The 15,897-nt window shown below is 44.1% G+C and overlaps 1 protein-coding gene across 2 annotated transcripts in view; it reads right to left on the reverse strand.

The window, feature by feature from the left end:
- The window catches only part of Rfc1 (replication factor C subunit 1), an 81,967-nt gene extending 67,669 nt beyond the window's left edge, over positions 1 to 14,298 (reverse strand). For both annotated transcript variants that reach the window (XM_021162809.2, XM_021162808.2), the window contains exon 1: positions 14,168 to 14,298. In XM_021162809.2, coding sequence (XP_021018468.1) covers positions 14,168 to 14,170 — 3 coding nt within the window. In that variant the 5' untranslated portion in view covers positions 14,171 to 14,298. The remainder of the gene's footprint in view (positions 1 to 14,167) is intronic.
- Positions 14,299 to 15,897: the final 1,599 nt, after the last annotated feature.

Genomic DNA, 15,897 nt, shown 5'->3' on the forward strand with positions numbered 1-15,897 from the left:
GCCCATTGTGGGTGGGGCCAACTCTGAGCTGGTAGTCTTGGGTTCTATAAGAGAGCAGGCTGAGCAAGCCAGGGGAAGCAAGCCAGTAAGGAACATCCCTCCATGGCCTCTGCATCAGCTCCTGATTCCTGACCTGCTTGAGTTCCAGTCCTGATCTTCCTTGGTGATGAANAGCAGTATGGAAGTGTAAGCTGAATAAACCCTTTCCTCCCCAACTTGCTTCTTGGTCATGATGTTTGTTCAAGACTAGAAACCCTGACTAAGACACCCATCTTAACTGAGGAAGTAGAACGAGTAAGACAAAGCAAGCCCTTGACAAATTCGACACTTACTGAAAGGACACTTTGAGTGAGTTACTTCATTTTTCTGTCCCTTAGTTTCCTCATGATGTCACTTGCCTCACAATATCCTTCTGAAAGCCAGGCATTGGTGGCATAAGTCTTTAATCCCAGCACTTGGGAAACAGAGGCAGATGGATCTCCATGAATGAATTGGAAGCTAGTCTGGTATACAAAGTAAGGTTAGCCAGGGCTACTCAGATGGATCTCTGTGAGTCGGAGGCCAGCCTGGTCTACAAAGTGAGTTCAGGATAGCCAGGGCTACTCAGAGAAAATCTCAGAAAAAAAGACAAGACCTTCCGTCAATTCAGGTGGCACACCTAAAACCTCTGAAACTTAAGTCTGGTCTTCTTCCATCTCCAAATCCCATCAACCTTCCCCTTACGCTGACTCCTAGTGATGATGTGATGATACTACCTAGTCACTATTCCCATAGCTCTAAAGACAAAACTGAAGGCAAAACACCCTACCATTAACAATTTTTCCCTCGACCCATTTGATCTTATACGCTTATAGGACGGCAGAGAGCCAAGGACTCCGACACAAAGTGAGCACCCTTTATGAGAAAAAGGCCCCTGTGAAGCTCCTCTGGAGACAAGTGAGGATCTACAGACTTAAACACAATCTGGTGGCTAGTCAGCGGCAATCAAAGGCCAGGAGAGTACTGGAACCACCTAGCACGGGAACTGAGGGACACCACCACCTAAACCAGGCCTTACCATGGGACATTAGGTGACAGTCATCAAAATTTAAGTTTGGCAACACTTCTACAGGCTCTACCCACAAGGCTTGGACACTCCAGATAAGCAGGGTATCAATATTTAATGATCACCTGGGCTCAAAGAGACTCTTGACTGTTGACAATGCTGTTACATCTGTCTGTAAAACACTTTGGGCCATGGGCTCCTGAGCCAGGCCTTCAGCTTCTCACCTCCTCCCAAACACAGACACCCAGCCAAGCTCACCACTGTGGAGCAGACCCAGCAAGCCAGCTCTAAGCCTTCTCATCTGCAAGCAGGATCTGAGCTCTCTGCAAATGCAACACCCGGGTAAAGGACTAACCGCTAGTAATAAGGCTAAATGAGAAACCTGTCCTGGTGGCGCACGCCTTTAATCCCAGCACTGGGGAGGCAGAGGCAGGCGGATTTCTGAGTTCTAGGCCAGCCTAATCTACAAAGTGAGTGCCAGGACAGCCAGGGCTATACTGAGAAACCCTGTCTCGAAAAACCAAAAAAAAGAAAAAAAGAAAGAAAAGAAATGGAAAGGTGCCTCACACCTTTAATCATTTTAGAGCCAGCCTGGTCTACACAGTGAGTTCTAGGACAGCCAGAGCTACATAACAGAGACCTTGTCTCAAAAGAAAGGAAGGAAGGAAAGAGAGGAGGAAGTGGGGCAGGTGTGGTACACACTTAATCCCAGCTAAAGTAAGCGGCTAGAATGTAAGTTCAAGTGCAACATAGTGAATTCCAGACCAGTCAGGACATCATAGACAGCTCTTGTCTCAAAAGGAAGGGAGGAGGGAGTGGGGAGGCGGAATGGGGGAAGGGGAAGAAGGAAGGGAAGGAGAGAAAGGAGGATGAAACTAAGCATGGAGATGCACAAGGGCAACCCCCAGCACTCTGAAGGCGGCCACGGGAGGATCATGAATTCAAGGTCACCATCAGCTATCAAAGCAATTCAAGGCTAGTTACGTCTACATGAGTCAGATAGACAACAGTCACAGAAATGGAAAATGCAGAACTAAGCCAGATGCTGGGTAAACCTAATGAAAAGGACCAGGACCGACATGGAAGGCCCATGACCTTCTTCACAGCAGCCATCAAACTAAAGTCCCACTGGGTCATTCTGTATCCTAGGAGAATCACTGTCCTCACCACATTACAGAGGCTGCCATCTAAGACAGTGACAGAGACACTGGAACAAACCCTGACTCACTCCACCTTACGGTGGGAGGGAAAGCTCACACAGTGCGGGGCAGCTAGGAAGCAGCAGTCTACAATCTTGTCCTGATCAGACAGAAATCCAAGGATGAAGGTGCTAGAGGGCTCAGTGGTTAAGGTGTGTGCTGCTCTTGCAGAAGACCTGAGTTCAAGTCCCAGCACTTCCGCAGGGTGGCTCACAGTCACCTGTACTCTAGCTCTAGGGCATCAAATGTCCTCTTCTGGCCTCAATAGGCACATGAACTCACAAGCACATACCTACAGAGATGCACACATATACATAATATAAAAATAATAAATCTAGGGCTGGAGAGATAGCTCAGTGGTTAAGAGCACTAGCTGCCCTTCCAGAGGACCCAGATTCAATCCCCAGCACCCACATGACAGCTCACAACTGTCTTTAACTCCTATTCCAACATCCTCACACAGATATACATGCAGTCAAAACACCAAAGTACATAATAAAAAATAAGTAATAATAATATAAAATAAATAATAAAATACAATAATAATAATAAGAAGAAGAAGAGAGAGAAAGAAATTCAAGGGTGGGCCTAGAAAACTGTAGAACATTTGGTGAAAGAATAAGCCAAACAGACTAGAAAGGGTTAAAAGGCAAAGCTCAGAACAGGTGTTCTGCTAGGCATCTTAGGAGTAATGCCAGGTCAGTTTCCTGGAGAGGTGCCTGGAACAGGAAGGACACACATGCCTGGAATGGCAGGAATCCGCAAAGGTTCTTGCAGCTATGCAGGATCCAGAAGTGACAGTGGTCTTTTAGATGTGTTAGGGAAACGAGTAAATACGGCAAGTACCTGAACACTCAAAGCTTATGAGTCTCATCAGTAAACGTCCAGTCAACTCTAGAGTGATGAAGCTCTCCTCTAACGGACATCTAAGCAACCCAAACCAGTCTTGGCCATCTCGAGCAGAACTTTGATGCTAATCTCTACCCCTTGACCAAATACAGCTTAACATTGTTACCTGGGCACTCGTCCAAATCGTGTCTTTTAGTAGGAATTATAAATTTTCAACTTATTACAGCCCTGGGGGCTTGAACCTAAGGTCTTGCCCACACTAGACAAGTACTCTACCACTAAGCTCCATTCCTGGCCCATTTCTTAGCTTGAGACAAGGTTCATTAAAATGCCCGGGCTAGCCTTGAAAGCATTCTGTAATCTAAGCAGGGCCTGACCTTGTGGCCTTCCTGCCTTAGCCTCTCTATGGCTGCAATTACAGCTTGAACCACCAGGGATGGCCCAATACTTTTTAAACTAAAAATTTATTAAATGGAATAGAGATGGTTTAGTGCTAAAGAGCACTGCCTGCTCTTCCAAAGGACCTAAGTTCACATCTCAACAGCCATCTCACGATGGCTAACAACCGTCTGGGTCCAGAGAGTCCAATACCTTCTCTTGGCCTTTTAAGGGCACTGTAGTCCCATGGTACACAGACACACATCCAGATACATAAAATAAAAATAAGTTTAAAAAAGAAAAAAAAAACTTTTCAGTAGTGGTGCATATCCTTAATCCTTGTACCTGGCCGGGCGTGGTGGCGCACGCCTTTAATCCCAGCACTCGGGAGGCAGAGGCAGGCGGATTTCTGAGTTCGAGGCCAGCCTGGTCTGCAAAGTGAGTTCCAGGACAGCCAAGGCTACACAGAGAAACCCTGTCTCGAAAAACCAAAAAAAAAAAAAAAAAAAAAAAAAAAAAAAATCCTTGTACCTGGAGCAGACACATCTCTGTAAGTTCAAAGCCAGCCTAGTCTATACAATGGGCTCCAGGTAAGACAAGACTATATAGTGAGGCCCTATTTCAGAAAAACAAAATCAAAAACAAAAACAAACAGAAAAAAATGCAAGAGGACATATAAATTACTGAATGAAATAAATATTATGAGTACTAAAACAATCTTCAGCTAGGCATGGTGGCACACGTTGCAGCACTGGGGAAGCTGAAAGCAGGACTACCAGGTTCAAAGCCAGCCAGAGCTATTAAACAACTACCAGGCCGGGGCTGGTGAGACAGCTCAGCAGTTAAGAGCACTGACTGCTCTTCTCAAGGTCCTGAATTCAAATCTCAGCAACAACATGGTGGCTCACAATCATCTGTAACAAGATCTGACTCACTCTTCTGAAGCGTCTTAAGACAGCTACAGTGTACTTACATGTAATAAATAAATTTAAAATAATAATAATAAGTACCAGGCCAGAAAGGGCTAGACAAGTATACATACTCCCCCCAGGAAACCCTTGATTGGGATTTTTGCTATGACTGTACTTGCTGCTTTTTGTTTTAAGAAAATGTAAGAAGATGGTGGAGAGACAACTCAGCTCTAAGAGTGCATGCTATGCAAACATGAGGGCCTAAGTTCAAGTCCCCAAACCCACACAAAGATCCAAGCATGAGTGCACACACGTGTAAGCCCAGCACTGAGATGGGAGCATAGACAAGAGCTGGCTAGCTCGAAGTTCAGTGAAAGGCCCTATCTCAAAAAAATAGGGTGAAGAGAAACAGCAGGATGCCAGGAGTCTTCCTCTGGACGGACAGACACACAGACACACACAGAGAGATATCAAATTAGCACTGTGTATTATTCTGAACTAAATTATTAAAATTTACTTCTATATTAGACGCCTGACTCTTGTGTCACATTACCATATTGTGGCTACAAAAGACAAAAACAACTTTCACTTTTAGTAGGCCACTTCCTCTCCTTCAAAATTGGCTTTTAGCCGCACAAATTACTTTTTTTAGAAATCAAAACTGTCACTACACACAGCAGACATTATTGATTTATCTAAGTTTAGCACTGCTTCAAGCATCTCCCTGAGGAGGACACCATGAGCTAGCCAAGTGTGGTCTTTACAAAGGTGGAGTGAGACGACTACACGGGACACGAGACACAACTGTATGTCCCAGGAAGAAAACCGCTCTATGATCCCTCCAGATTCCCTTTCACTCAGGCCACCACTAAATACTTCTCAACGCCTTGGACAGACCAGGATCAGTGCTCAGAAGAAAAGACACAGGAAAGAGAAGAACATAAACAAAACAAAAGCCCCTCCATTCCCACAGAGCCTCCATCTGTCTGCTCTGTCTGTCCTTAGAGAACACAAGCTGAGCAGAGAAAAATGAAGCCCAGCTGGGAAGAAAAACCAGGGCTCTATACCTCTTCCTGAAACTTCCTGACAGGCTCTTCATAACAATAAAAAAAAAAAAAAATGTCTGTCTGTTTGTTTGTGGGGGTTCTCTGGCTGTCCTAGACCTCACTCTATAGACCAGGCTGGCCTCAAACTCAGAGATCCACCTACCTCTGCCTCCCAAGTGCTGGGACTAAAGGGGTACACTACCATCACCAGGTGACAAGGCTGGGATAATTCAGAGGATACAATAGAGTCTCTTAAACACTCATCATAGACAGTTTCAGGTCCCTGATCCAAAATTACAAAATTAAAAAAGAAAAAACTGAGCACACAACATGGAAATAATTATCTAATTCAGGTTTAAAACACTAAGGTCTCTTTCTTTTCTTTTGGGTTTTTTTTGGGTTTTTTTTTTTTTTTCCGAGACAGGGTTTCTCTGTATAGCCCCGGCTATCCTGGAACTCACTTGTAGACCAGGCTGGCCTCGAACTCAGAAATCCGCCTGCCTCTGCCTCCCGAGTGCTGGAATTAAAGGCATGTGCCACCACGCCCGGCGGTCTCTCTCTTTTCACACTGGCTAGAGTGGGGCAACTAGTGTCTGTCACTGATGGCACCTGATTTATTTCAGAATTCTGACATTCACCACAGCTAACATACTGGGATTGTTGTCCTCATTCATCTGGAGATTAACATTTCACAAAACATTTCTAATCCAAAAATATCAAATTTCAACTATCTATGTGATCACATAACTTAAGTTCAAACCAAAAACAGACCTATGATATAATACAGTAAAGGACCATGTTTCTATAGGCTACCTTACCATCCTGAAAAAAAAAAAAAAATGAAAATAATCCAAGGTTTCACATATAGCCCTGACTGGTCTGGAATTGGCTATGTAGACCTCAGACTCAGGATGCTTTGCCTTTTGAGTACTGTCACCACACCCAATCATGAAATGTTTTAATAATTTAAATACAAAGTCATGAACAAAAAGATTTTTAATAAATTTATTTATTTGATGAGAATGAGTGTTTAGCCTGCATGTATGTGTGCGTGTCATATACGTGCCTGGTGTCTATAGTGATCAGAAGAGGCTTCGGGTCTCCTGGAAATGGAGTTATGGGAAGGTTATGAGCCTCTATGTGGGCTCTGGGAACTGAACCCAGGTCCTCTGCAAGAGCAGCAAGTGCCCTTTACCATTGAGCCATCTCTCCAGCCCCTAGACCAGTAGTTCTCACCCTTCCTAACCATGTTACTACTTCATAACTGTAATTTGCTACTGTTATGAATTGTAATGTAAATAGCTATGTTTTCCAGCGGTCTTTGGTGACTTCTGTGAAAGGGTTGTTCAACAACCCGCAAGGGGGTGTGACCCACAAGTTGAGAACTGCTACTTGGGAAAATGACAGTAACTCTTAACTTATTGGTATTTTTTATTGGAATTACAAAGTTCATTCACACATCAAATATTCATGGAAAATGTAACATATGCCAGACACTACAGAGCAGTTCTCTGTCCCTGCAGCATCTACCCTTGCAGAGACTGACAAATAAAATGTTCCAAAATAATCAGTAAAATGTTCCAAAAAAATATGTGTATGTGTGCCAAAGAAACACAGTCTTTGACCAGCACATCAGAAATTTTTAAGCTTTCATAAGCCTGATGAGTGGTATTTTCCCCATAAGTATTCAAAACGAAGGACGCACACAAAACTGCAAATGCAGGTGTAGGATGTAACGGAGAGGATATTTGTCTATAATCCATAAGGCTTAGGTTCACTCCATAGCACTGAAGAGGTGGGAGGAGGGGCGAGGGGCAGAACTAGTGTGATGACACAGTGGGTAAAAGTGCTTGTCACCAACCCTGATACCCTAAGTTCAATTCCCAAGTTGCCTCTGACCTCCACACATGTACTGTGGCAGGCATGTATGCACACACAATAAATTAATAAAATAAGTCAGTAAATCAGTGTGACTGATTACATAAATAAATTGTGGCTGGGCGGAGTGATCCATTCCTATAGGCCCAGCACTTGAAAGGTGCAGGCAGCAGATGGAACTCAGGTTCAAGGTCATTCTCAGTTCCACAACAGCCTGGGACTTATGAGACTCTGCCTCATAGGACAATAAACAAATAAAGTCAATGTGCTTAATTCACAGAACAAGTCTACAAGTTGTTAACCCTACTAAGAAACTGAGAATGCCAAGAAGCCATTCTCTAGCAAAAGTTTTAAAACTGAAGAGTGGGCCAGCAGTGGTGGTACAGGCCTTAAATCCTGGCACTCAGCAGGCAGGGAAGACAAATCTCAGAGTTCCCGGCCAGCCTGGCCAGAGCTCAACAGAAAAACCCAAAAATAAGTAAGCAAGCATATTGACTGATTGAAAGTTAGGACTGGGGCTGGTGAGATGGCTCAGTGGGTAAGAGCACCCGACTGCTCTTCCAAAGGTCCAGAGTTCAAATCCCAGCAACCACATGGTGGCTAACAACCATCCGTATTGAGATCTGGCGCCCTCTTCTGGGGTGTCTGAAGACAGCTACAGTGTACTTACATATAATAAATTAAAAAAAAAAAAAAAGAAAGTTAGGACTGGAGGAATACCTTATAGTTACAACACTTTCTACTCTTCCAGGACCTGAGTTATTTCCCAGCATTTCTGTCAAGAGGTTCATATTCAATCACCTGTAACTCTAGCCTCCAAGGGCAACTCACACTTATGACATTCACTCAGACACACACAAATACACGGAAATAAAGCCCAATATTTAAATTGAAGACTGACCTAAATCTAAGGGGAAACCGCTAATCATCACTTCAATCCAGCCCTAGGGAGTCTGAGCAAGAGCAGCCTCAGCCTGAGACCACCCTCGAGTACTTGGCAAAACCATCTCAACAGAGAGAAAGGCAGGGACAGAGACGGAAAGAGGCGGGTATTAACAATTCTGCAAGATGACTGGATTAGAAATTAGTGTTGCAAATCAGGTAACCCAAGTATAATTTTGATAAACACAGATCAAACTAAATTACCAGATTTTGTCAGGTACTGAAAAGAAGATGGGTATGTTTTCTAATTTTTAATCTGTACTAAGACATTTCCAAGTTGGTTTCAAATCTACTAGCATAAGTAAAGATGAAAAACAAAACTTTTTACTATACTCTCACAAACCCAGAAGAAATGCAGCATTAGATGACCTTCGGCTTCAGAAACCCTGAAGTATAAACACTGATGCACGTTGCTCTGAAGCAGACAGAAGCAGCTCTCATTACTGTTCTGCACTTGTTAGGAGCTCAACCAGCAGATGTGGTAGATGTGAAAGGAGAGAGGGCAAAAACTATGTCACTGTCATTTGCCTTTGAAGTTCTGCAGAGCAGCTGACATGGCAATACACATTGGTCTTACTTCTCTATTTTAAAATTAGCAAAGAAATACAAATATTGTTCAACATTCTAAATGACCCACCAAATTCACAAGAAAAATTATCATCAACATACTTCACAAAGGCTACTCAAATATTTAACAAGCTTCCACTCTGTAAACCACTAAAACGCAAAACTATAGTTCTTTCCTCTTGGTTTTGGTTTTAGTTTTTCAAAACAGGATTTCTCTGTATAGCTCTGGCTGTCCTGGAACTCACTCTATAGACCACCCTGGCCTTGAACTCAGAGATCCTCCTGCCTCAGCCTTTCCTATTTGTTCTAGAATTTGGCCTACCAGGTATGAAATATATAGGTACAAGTTTATTCTTTATTCATCCCTGTTTTCTATCAGGTATGAAATGTAAACATCCAAGTTTATTCTTTATTCTTTTGCATGAGGGCTATCTGGCCTCTTTTGTTTATTTTGTTTTACTTGCTTTTTTGGAGACAGGGTTACTCTGTATAACAGAGCCCTGGCTCTCTCTTTGTAGACCAGACTGGCCTTGAACTCAGAGAGATCAGCCTGCTGCTACCTCTTGAGTGTCAAGATTAAAGGTATGTGCCACCATGACTAGTTTTGGCTTTTTTAAATAGACTATTGAATTCTCTGACACCTCTGTCAAAAGACAAAAAGCTGGAGACCTCAAGTTCAACAACTCCCAGAGCAAAGTTAGTCTCTGTCTCCAGATGAGCTTCAGAAGAGAGGGAAAGCCCCTAAAATGGTCCATGTGCCTATATGCATTTCTGCCGCTCAGAAATTTTGCATACCTCTCACCACACTTCTCAAAGGGAACAGTGACCCAAGCAGAAGTTAAGAACTATTGTCCTATAATATAACTATGCACAGGTGTTCAATAAACACTCGTTAAACTGAACTTTATTCTGGGGTTCTGCTAGGCTTCTTTTTGTGTTAACTGCTAGAGGACTAAATTGAACACCAATATAATATATAATTTTTTTAAACATTTGCTTTATCTGTTTATGTGAATGGCTGCTTTGCCTATGTATATACATGCATACCATGTACATGCCTGATGCCCCTGAAGCTCAGGGGACTTTGATTCCTCCTCAGACTGGAGCTAGAGATGGTTGTGAGCCTCCATGTGGCTGCTGGGAACCAAACCCAGGTCCTCTACAAGAGCAACAAGAGCTCTTAACAGCTGAGCCATCTATCCCACCCCAAATACATATCTACGAAATGTATCTTATATGTGTATGTGTACATGAGTACAAGTGCCCTCATGGACCAGGTGCCTTGAATCCCTTGGAGCTGGAGTTACAGGCAGCTGTTAGCCAGCTACTGTCAGAAGCATCTATGATGCCCCTACCCCCTTTTTTCTTTCTCCTAACTTTCTGAGATAGGCTCTCATGAACTGCAGGCTGAACAGAAACTATGTAACGGAGATTGGTCTTTAACTCCTGATCCTTCTGCCTCTGCTTCATAAGCACTGGCTAAGAGCATGACCAGCTTTTTATGCCCTTAAAAACTGATGCAAACACCTACAAAATTTCTCACCAAATAAAAAGGACAGGCTGGACATGGTGGTGCATACCTTTGATCCCATCAGAGGCCACAGAAGCAGAGGCAGAGGCAGAAGGATCTGTTAGTTCAAGGCCAGCATGGTTTACATAGCAGTTCCAGATCACTCAGGGATACACAGTAAGACCCTGTCTAGGATCCTTTCTGAAAAACAGATTATTGCAGCTGGAACAACTATATAATGCCTACTACATGCCAAGCTCCAGAATCAAAGCTGTGCATACACTGCTCCTCTCATTGAACCTGCAGCAGACGGGTGATTCATTTGGGGAGGCTGGCGGTCATGAGCACCAGGGATCCACCTAGCTCCCTCCCTCCCTCAACACTGGGGTTACAAATGCATACAACCGCACCTGCATTTTGAGTGCTGGGGACCCAAACTCAAGCCTTCATGCTTGTAGGGCAGGCACTATACCAACTGAACCATCTCTCTGGCCCTTAAACTTGTCTTAATTCTGCAAATATTCCATTAAAGAAGGCTGAACAGTTAATAGCACTTGCTGCCCTTATAGAGGACCCAGGTTCAGTTCCCAGCACCCACATGGCAGCTCATAGCAACCTGTAACTCCAGTTTCAGGAAATCCAACACCCTCTTCTGGCCTCCTCAGGCACCAAGCACAATACATGGCGCACATGCAAGCATGCAGGCAAACACTTATACACATAAACTAATAAATATATCTTTTAATTAAGAGGACCAGGCTGCTATAAGCTGTCATGTGGGTGCTGGAAACTAAACCTGGATCCTCTACAACTATGCTATGACACACACACATTTTTAAAAAACTAAATAAATACAATTTTTAATGTTACGTTATCAAGGTAGTTATTATTCATCCCATCCTTTTTGCAAGTAGAAACCAAGAAATTAAGCTACTTAAAGTCCAGTGGATCACACAAGTAATCCCAGCACTTGGCAGTCTGAGACAGGAGTCACATGAGTTAATCTACTTGTACAGGTCCAGATAATTATTAAGCATATTAGCATGTTAATATAACTATTAAACAAAGTTTTTAGCCGAGCGTGGTGGCACAAACCTTTAATCCCAGCACTCGGGAGGCAGAGGCAGGCGGATTTCTGAGTTCAAGGCCAGCCTGGTCTACAAAGTGAGTTCCAGGACAGCCAGGGCTACACAGAGAAACCCTATCTCAAAAAACCAAAAGAAAAAAAAAGAAAAAAAAAATCTCATCAACTTCCCACAATACCAACACACCTAAATTCCAAAATGCAACGCTGATCATTTTCGGGAGGCAGAATAGCATAGTAGTCAGAAATGCCTAGGCTCTCCTTCCAGTTTAACCACCTTCTAGTTGTATAACAAACTGTTTAAAACGTATCTTTAGCCGGGCATGGTGGTGTACACCTTTATTTCCCAGCACTTGGGAGGCAGAGGCAGGTGGATTTCTGAGTTCCAGGCCAGCCTGGTCTACAGAGAGTTCCAGGACAGCCAGGGCTATACAGAGAAACCCTGTCTTGAAAAACAAAAAATAAAATAAATAAATAAATAAATAAAGGTATCTTTACTGTTAAAAAACTGGACTGTGAGTTGAGGCAAGAGGATCATGAGTTCACACCACCAGCATAATCTATAATTACACTTATACACATAAGTGATTTCAAGACCTGACACATGATTCTATTACCCAAATCTTCCTTCAAAACAATAAACTTGGAGCTGAGCATGAAGGCATGGGACTTTAATCCCAGCACTCAGGAGGCAGGGGCAGAAGCATCTCTTGTTAGTTCAAGGCCAGCCTGTTCTACATAGTAAGCTCTAGAACAGCCTGGACTACATAGAGACCCTGTCTCAAAAAAACAAAACAACAACCATCACCAGGAAGAACTTGGGAGGCTTGAGCTGCGGTCCAGTGATTGGAAGCACTTGCTGCTCTTGCAAAGGGCCTGGCTTCAGTTTCCACCACCCACGTGATGGTTCACACCTATGTATGACGCCAGTTCCAGGGGACCCAATGCTCTCTTCTGACCTTCTTGGGACCAGGGCTGCATGCACTGCACATACACGCATACAGACAAAACACTTGAATTTATTCAAAACAGGATTTCTCTGTGTAGCCTTGGCTGTACCGGAACTTGCTCTGTAGAGCTGGCTGGCCTCAAACTTATAGAGATCCACCTGCCTCTGCCTCCCAGGTGCTGTGATTAAAGTCATGCACCACCAATGAACTGGAGAGGTATGACTGAAGAGATGGCTCAGTAGAGTACTTGCTGCTCTTTCAGAGGACATGAGTTCAACTCCAATTCCAAAGGGCTCGACACCCTCTTCTGGCCTCTGATGGCATCAGGCATGCATAGTCACAGAAAGATACTCAGTCAAAACATACACGTTACAAGTTAAATAATAATGTACTGGACTTGGGGGCTGAACAAATGACCCAGTGGTTAAGAGTGCATATTGTTCTTTGCAGAGACCCTGACTTCCAGAACTAACACTCACAGAAAGCAGCTCAAAACCACCTGTAACGGGCTGGAGAAATGGCTCAGCGGTTAAGAGCACCGACTACTCTTGCGAAGGTCCTGAGTTCAAATCCCAGGAACCACATGGTGGCTCACAACCATCTGTAATGGAATCTGATGCCCTCTTCTGGTGTGTCTGAAGACAGCTACAGTGTACTCATATACATAAAATAAATAATTCTTAAAAAAAAAAAAAAAAAACCTGTAACACCACCTCTGGAGGATCTGACACACTCTTCTGGCCACCATGGGCCTTCAAACATATGTGTGCATACACAAACTATGTGTGCATATACAAACACAGACACACATAACTAAATAATAAATCTTTTCCAAAGCAACACTTCAGATGAATTTCTAGAAGGTATTTGAAGCAAACAACTCACATATTATCCCGAAAATAAAAAAGGCTGACTCTGGGTGGCTACCATCACTATCTTTTCCCCCCAAGAATAAAAAGCAGAGAGCTGAAATGTTTTCCAATTCGGTGTTAACACTTTTCTCCCTTGCATGCTGGTGTTCTGACAAGCTTAAGAATAATAAAAGTGTGTGTGTGTATGATTGTTAAATATCTTGTAGATTAGCTGAACATCTTCAGTAGTCCTGTAAATTAAAAATTATTTCCAACTTGTAACTGTCTCCTATGCCAGGGACTTTCAAACTATTTCACTTTCAAACTATTTGAATGTCCACTACACAGAATTATTATTGAAGTTGGAACTGAGGTTTAAAAAGAAAACCTACTTATCGTAACAGGTGATAAGAGATGGCAGCTGTCAAATAAGGAACATCCGTCTGTACTCGCCGTGTTTTTATTCCTAGTTATTCCTAGTTATCCGTTCAACTCCTATAAATTATTCTAAACAAATAAACTTCCTTGAGTCATCAGCTCTCCAAACAGCTGACACTCGCTTCCAGGAAACTGATTCAAGCTGAAGGCCCGAGCAAACTTCTCCCTGCGAAAGCCAAGTGTGACATTCTTCCACGCAAAGCTTGAAGTCGCGACTTTAGGAAGCACTCCAACAGAGATGATTTGGGACAAGGCTGTATACGAAAGTAACTTTTAACGCCCGGTCCAAATCAACTTTCTTCTTCCTTCCTCCCTTCCCCCAAGGGTCGGGGGTGGGGATGTGAAATTGCCGCGTAGCAGCCACCTCCCTGCACGCTGCGTCCCTGGTGCGCCCCGCACCCTAAGCCGGGCCCCTCGGAGCTCTCTGCATCGTCCTCCCCATCCCGCACCGCGGCAGCGCCCCGTTCACACCCCCGCCTGCAAAGCCTCTGTAGCTGCACGGCCTCCCGGGCGGCTCACCATCGCAGCCCCACGACCGAACAGGAGCAGGTGGGCAGGCCCGTGGCTGGGGGAATCCGTTATCGGGGCTCGGGATCCATTGGCGCCAACAACTTCTCCCGCGAAGTAGCAGAAGCGCGGGCGGCGGCGCGAGGCGATGACGTCGGGAGGCGCGCGTTCCCCGCGGCCCCGCCCCGAGGCGGGAGCTGCGCACTGGTTGCAGGACCACAGCCCTAGCAACCAGAGGGTTGCTACCTCGTAGGACAGTGAGTGCGCGTGCGATTGAGGCCAGGAGACGCCCAATTTGGGATCTGAGGCTGACTTCCTGCAAGCCGGGTTCCCAGGTGGCTTCCTTCCTGCAGTACACGCACGTGCTGCAAGGGCAGTGCTCTGTAGCCACTTCCAGAAGTTCTTACTGCCACCTCGGTAGGATGAAGTGTATTCGATGCGCCCCGCAAAGGTCAACTGTTCTCATCAAACTTTACACTGATTTATTTTATTTTTAATGTTTGACCTATTGCTTTTGGCTCAAACTAACAGACCCATAGTGAATGGACAATTTTTTTTTTAACTTTTTATACATTTATCTATTGAAGATGGAGTGCACAAGCTGTGGTCAGAGAACAACTTTCAGGGAACCTTCCATTACGTGGGTATATGTTTGCATTTAACGGACTGTTTACATTAAAGGCATTTTGTTTGTTTGGGGGGGTTGTTTTTCTGAGACAGAAGATCATGTGACTTGTCCTAGTCCCAAACTCCCTATGTAGCTGAGAATGACCTTGAACTTCTGATTTCTCTACTGCCTCCCAAATGCTGAAATCTCAGATATATGCCAACACTCCTGCTTTACACGATGCAAGGGATCAAACTCAAAGCTACTGTGAATGCATGCAACCAACTGGGCAACCCCCAGCCCCAGTGGCTTTGCTCTAAAACTACCAAGCTAAGTAAGAGAACTAGCCCCCGGGGCTGGAGAGATGGCTCAGCGGTTAAGAGCACTGACTGCTCTTCCAAAGGTCCTGAGTTCAAATCCCAGCAACCACATGGTGGCTCAAAACCATCCCTAATGAGATCTGATACCCTCTTCTGGAGTGTCTGAGGACAGCTACAGTGTACTTACATATAATAAATAAATCTTAGAAAGAAAGGAAGAAAGAGAGGAAGGAAGAAAACTAACCCCTTAAAGAATAGTCAAATCTTTGACATAACCAAGACACACCCCCACAGAAACAAACAAGAAAAGATTTAGGATAAGCAAGCTTTGGAAGCTGCTCTTGGTATTCAACTCTGGTGAGCCTGCCTCCACCACCCCACTGCTGGGATTATAGGGGTGGTAGCCCACACCTGGCCAGCAAATTTCCTATGAGCAACCTGGTTGTGGAATAGAAAGTAACAATTGCATATAACTTTAAGAAGAGGGCAGTATCAGAACTTTGAAATCCTTTTCTATGTATTCCTGTCTGGCCTGGAACACAATATGGATTCGCCTGCCTCTGTTTCCCCTGGGTCTGGGATTAAAGGTGAGTACCATACCCTGCATTTTTTGTAACATGTAACCCACATGCATCTTTTACACTGTTCTGGGTTAAAATTCACCAACAATAATAATCCCCGACTTAGAAACATGTGAACAGTCACTGGTGTGAAGGACTTCCCTGCTTGGGTCCCTCTGAAGCCATTCGTTCGGTTCCTGCTCTACTATATAATACTTACAAGACCATAGAGAAGTAATTGTGACTCAGTGTCCT

Source organism: Mus caroli, chromosome 5 (genome assembly GCF_900094665.2).
Source record: "Mus caroli chromosome 5, CAROLI_EIJ_v1.1, whole genome shotgun sequence".
NCBI classification, from domain to species: domain Eukaryota; kingdom Metazoa; phylum Chordata; class Mammalia; order Rodentia; family Muridae; genus Mus; species Mus caroli.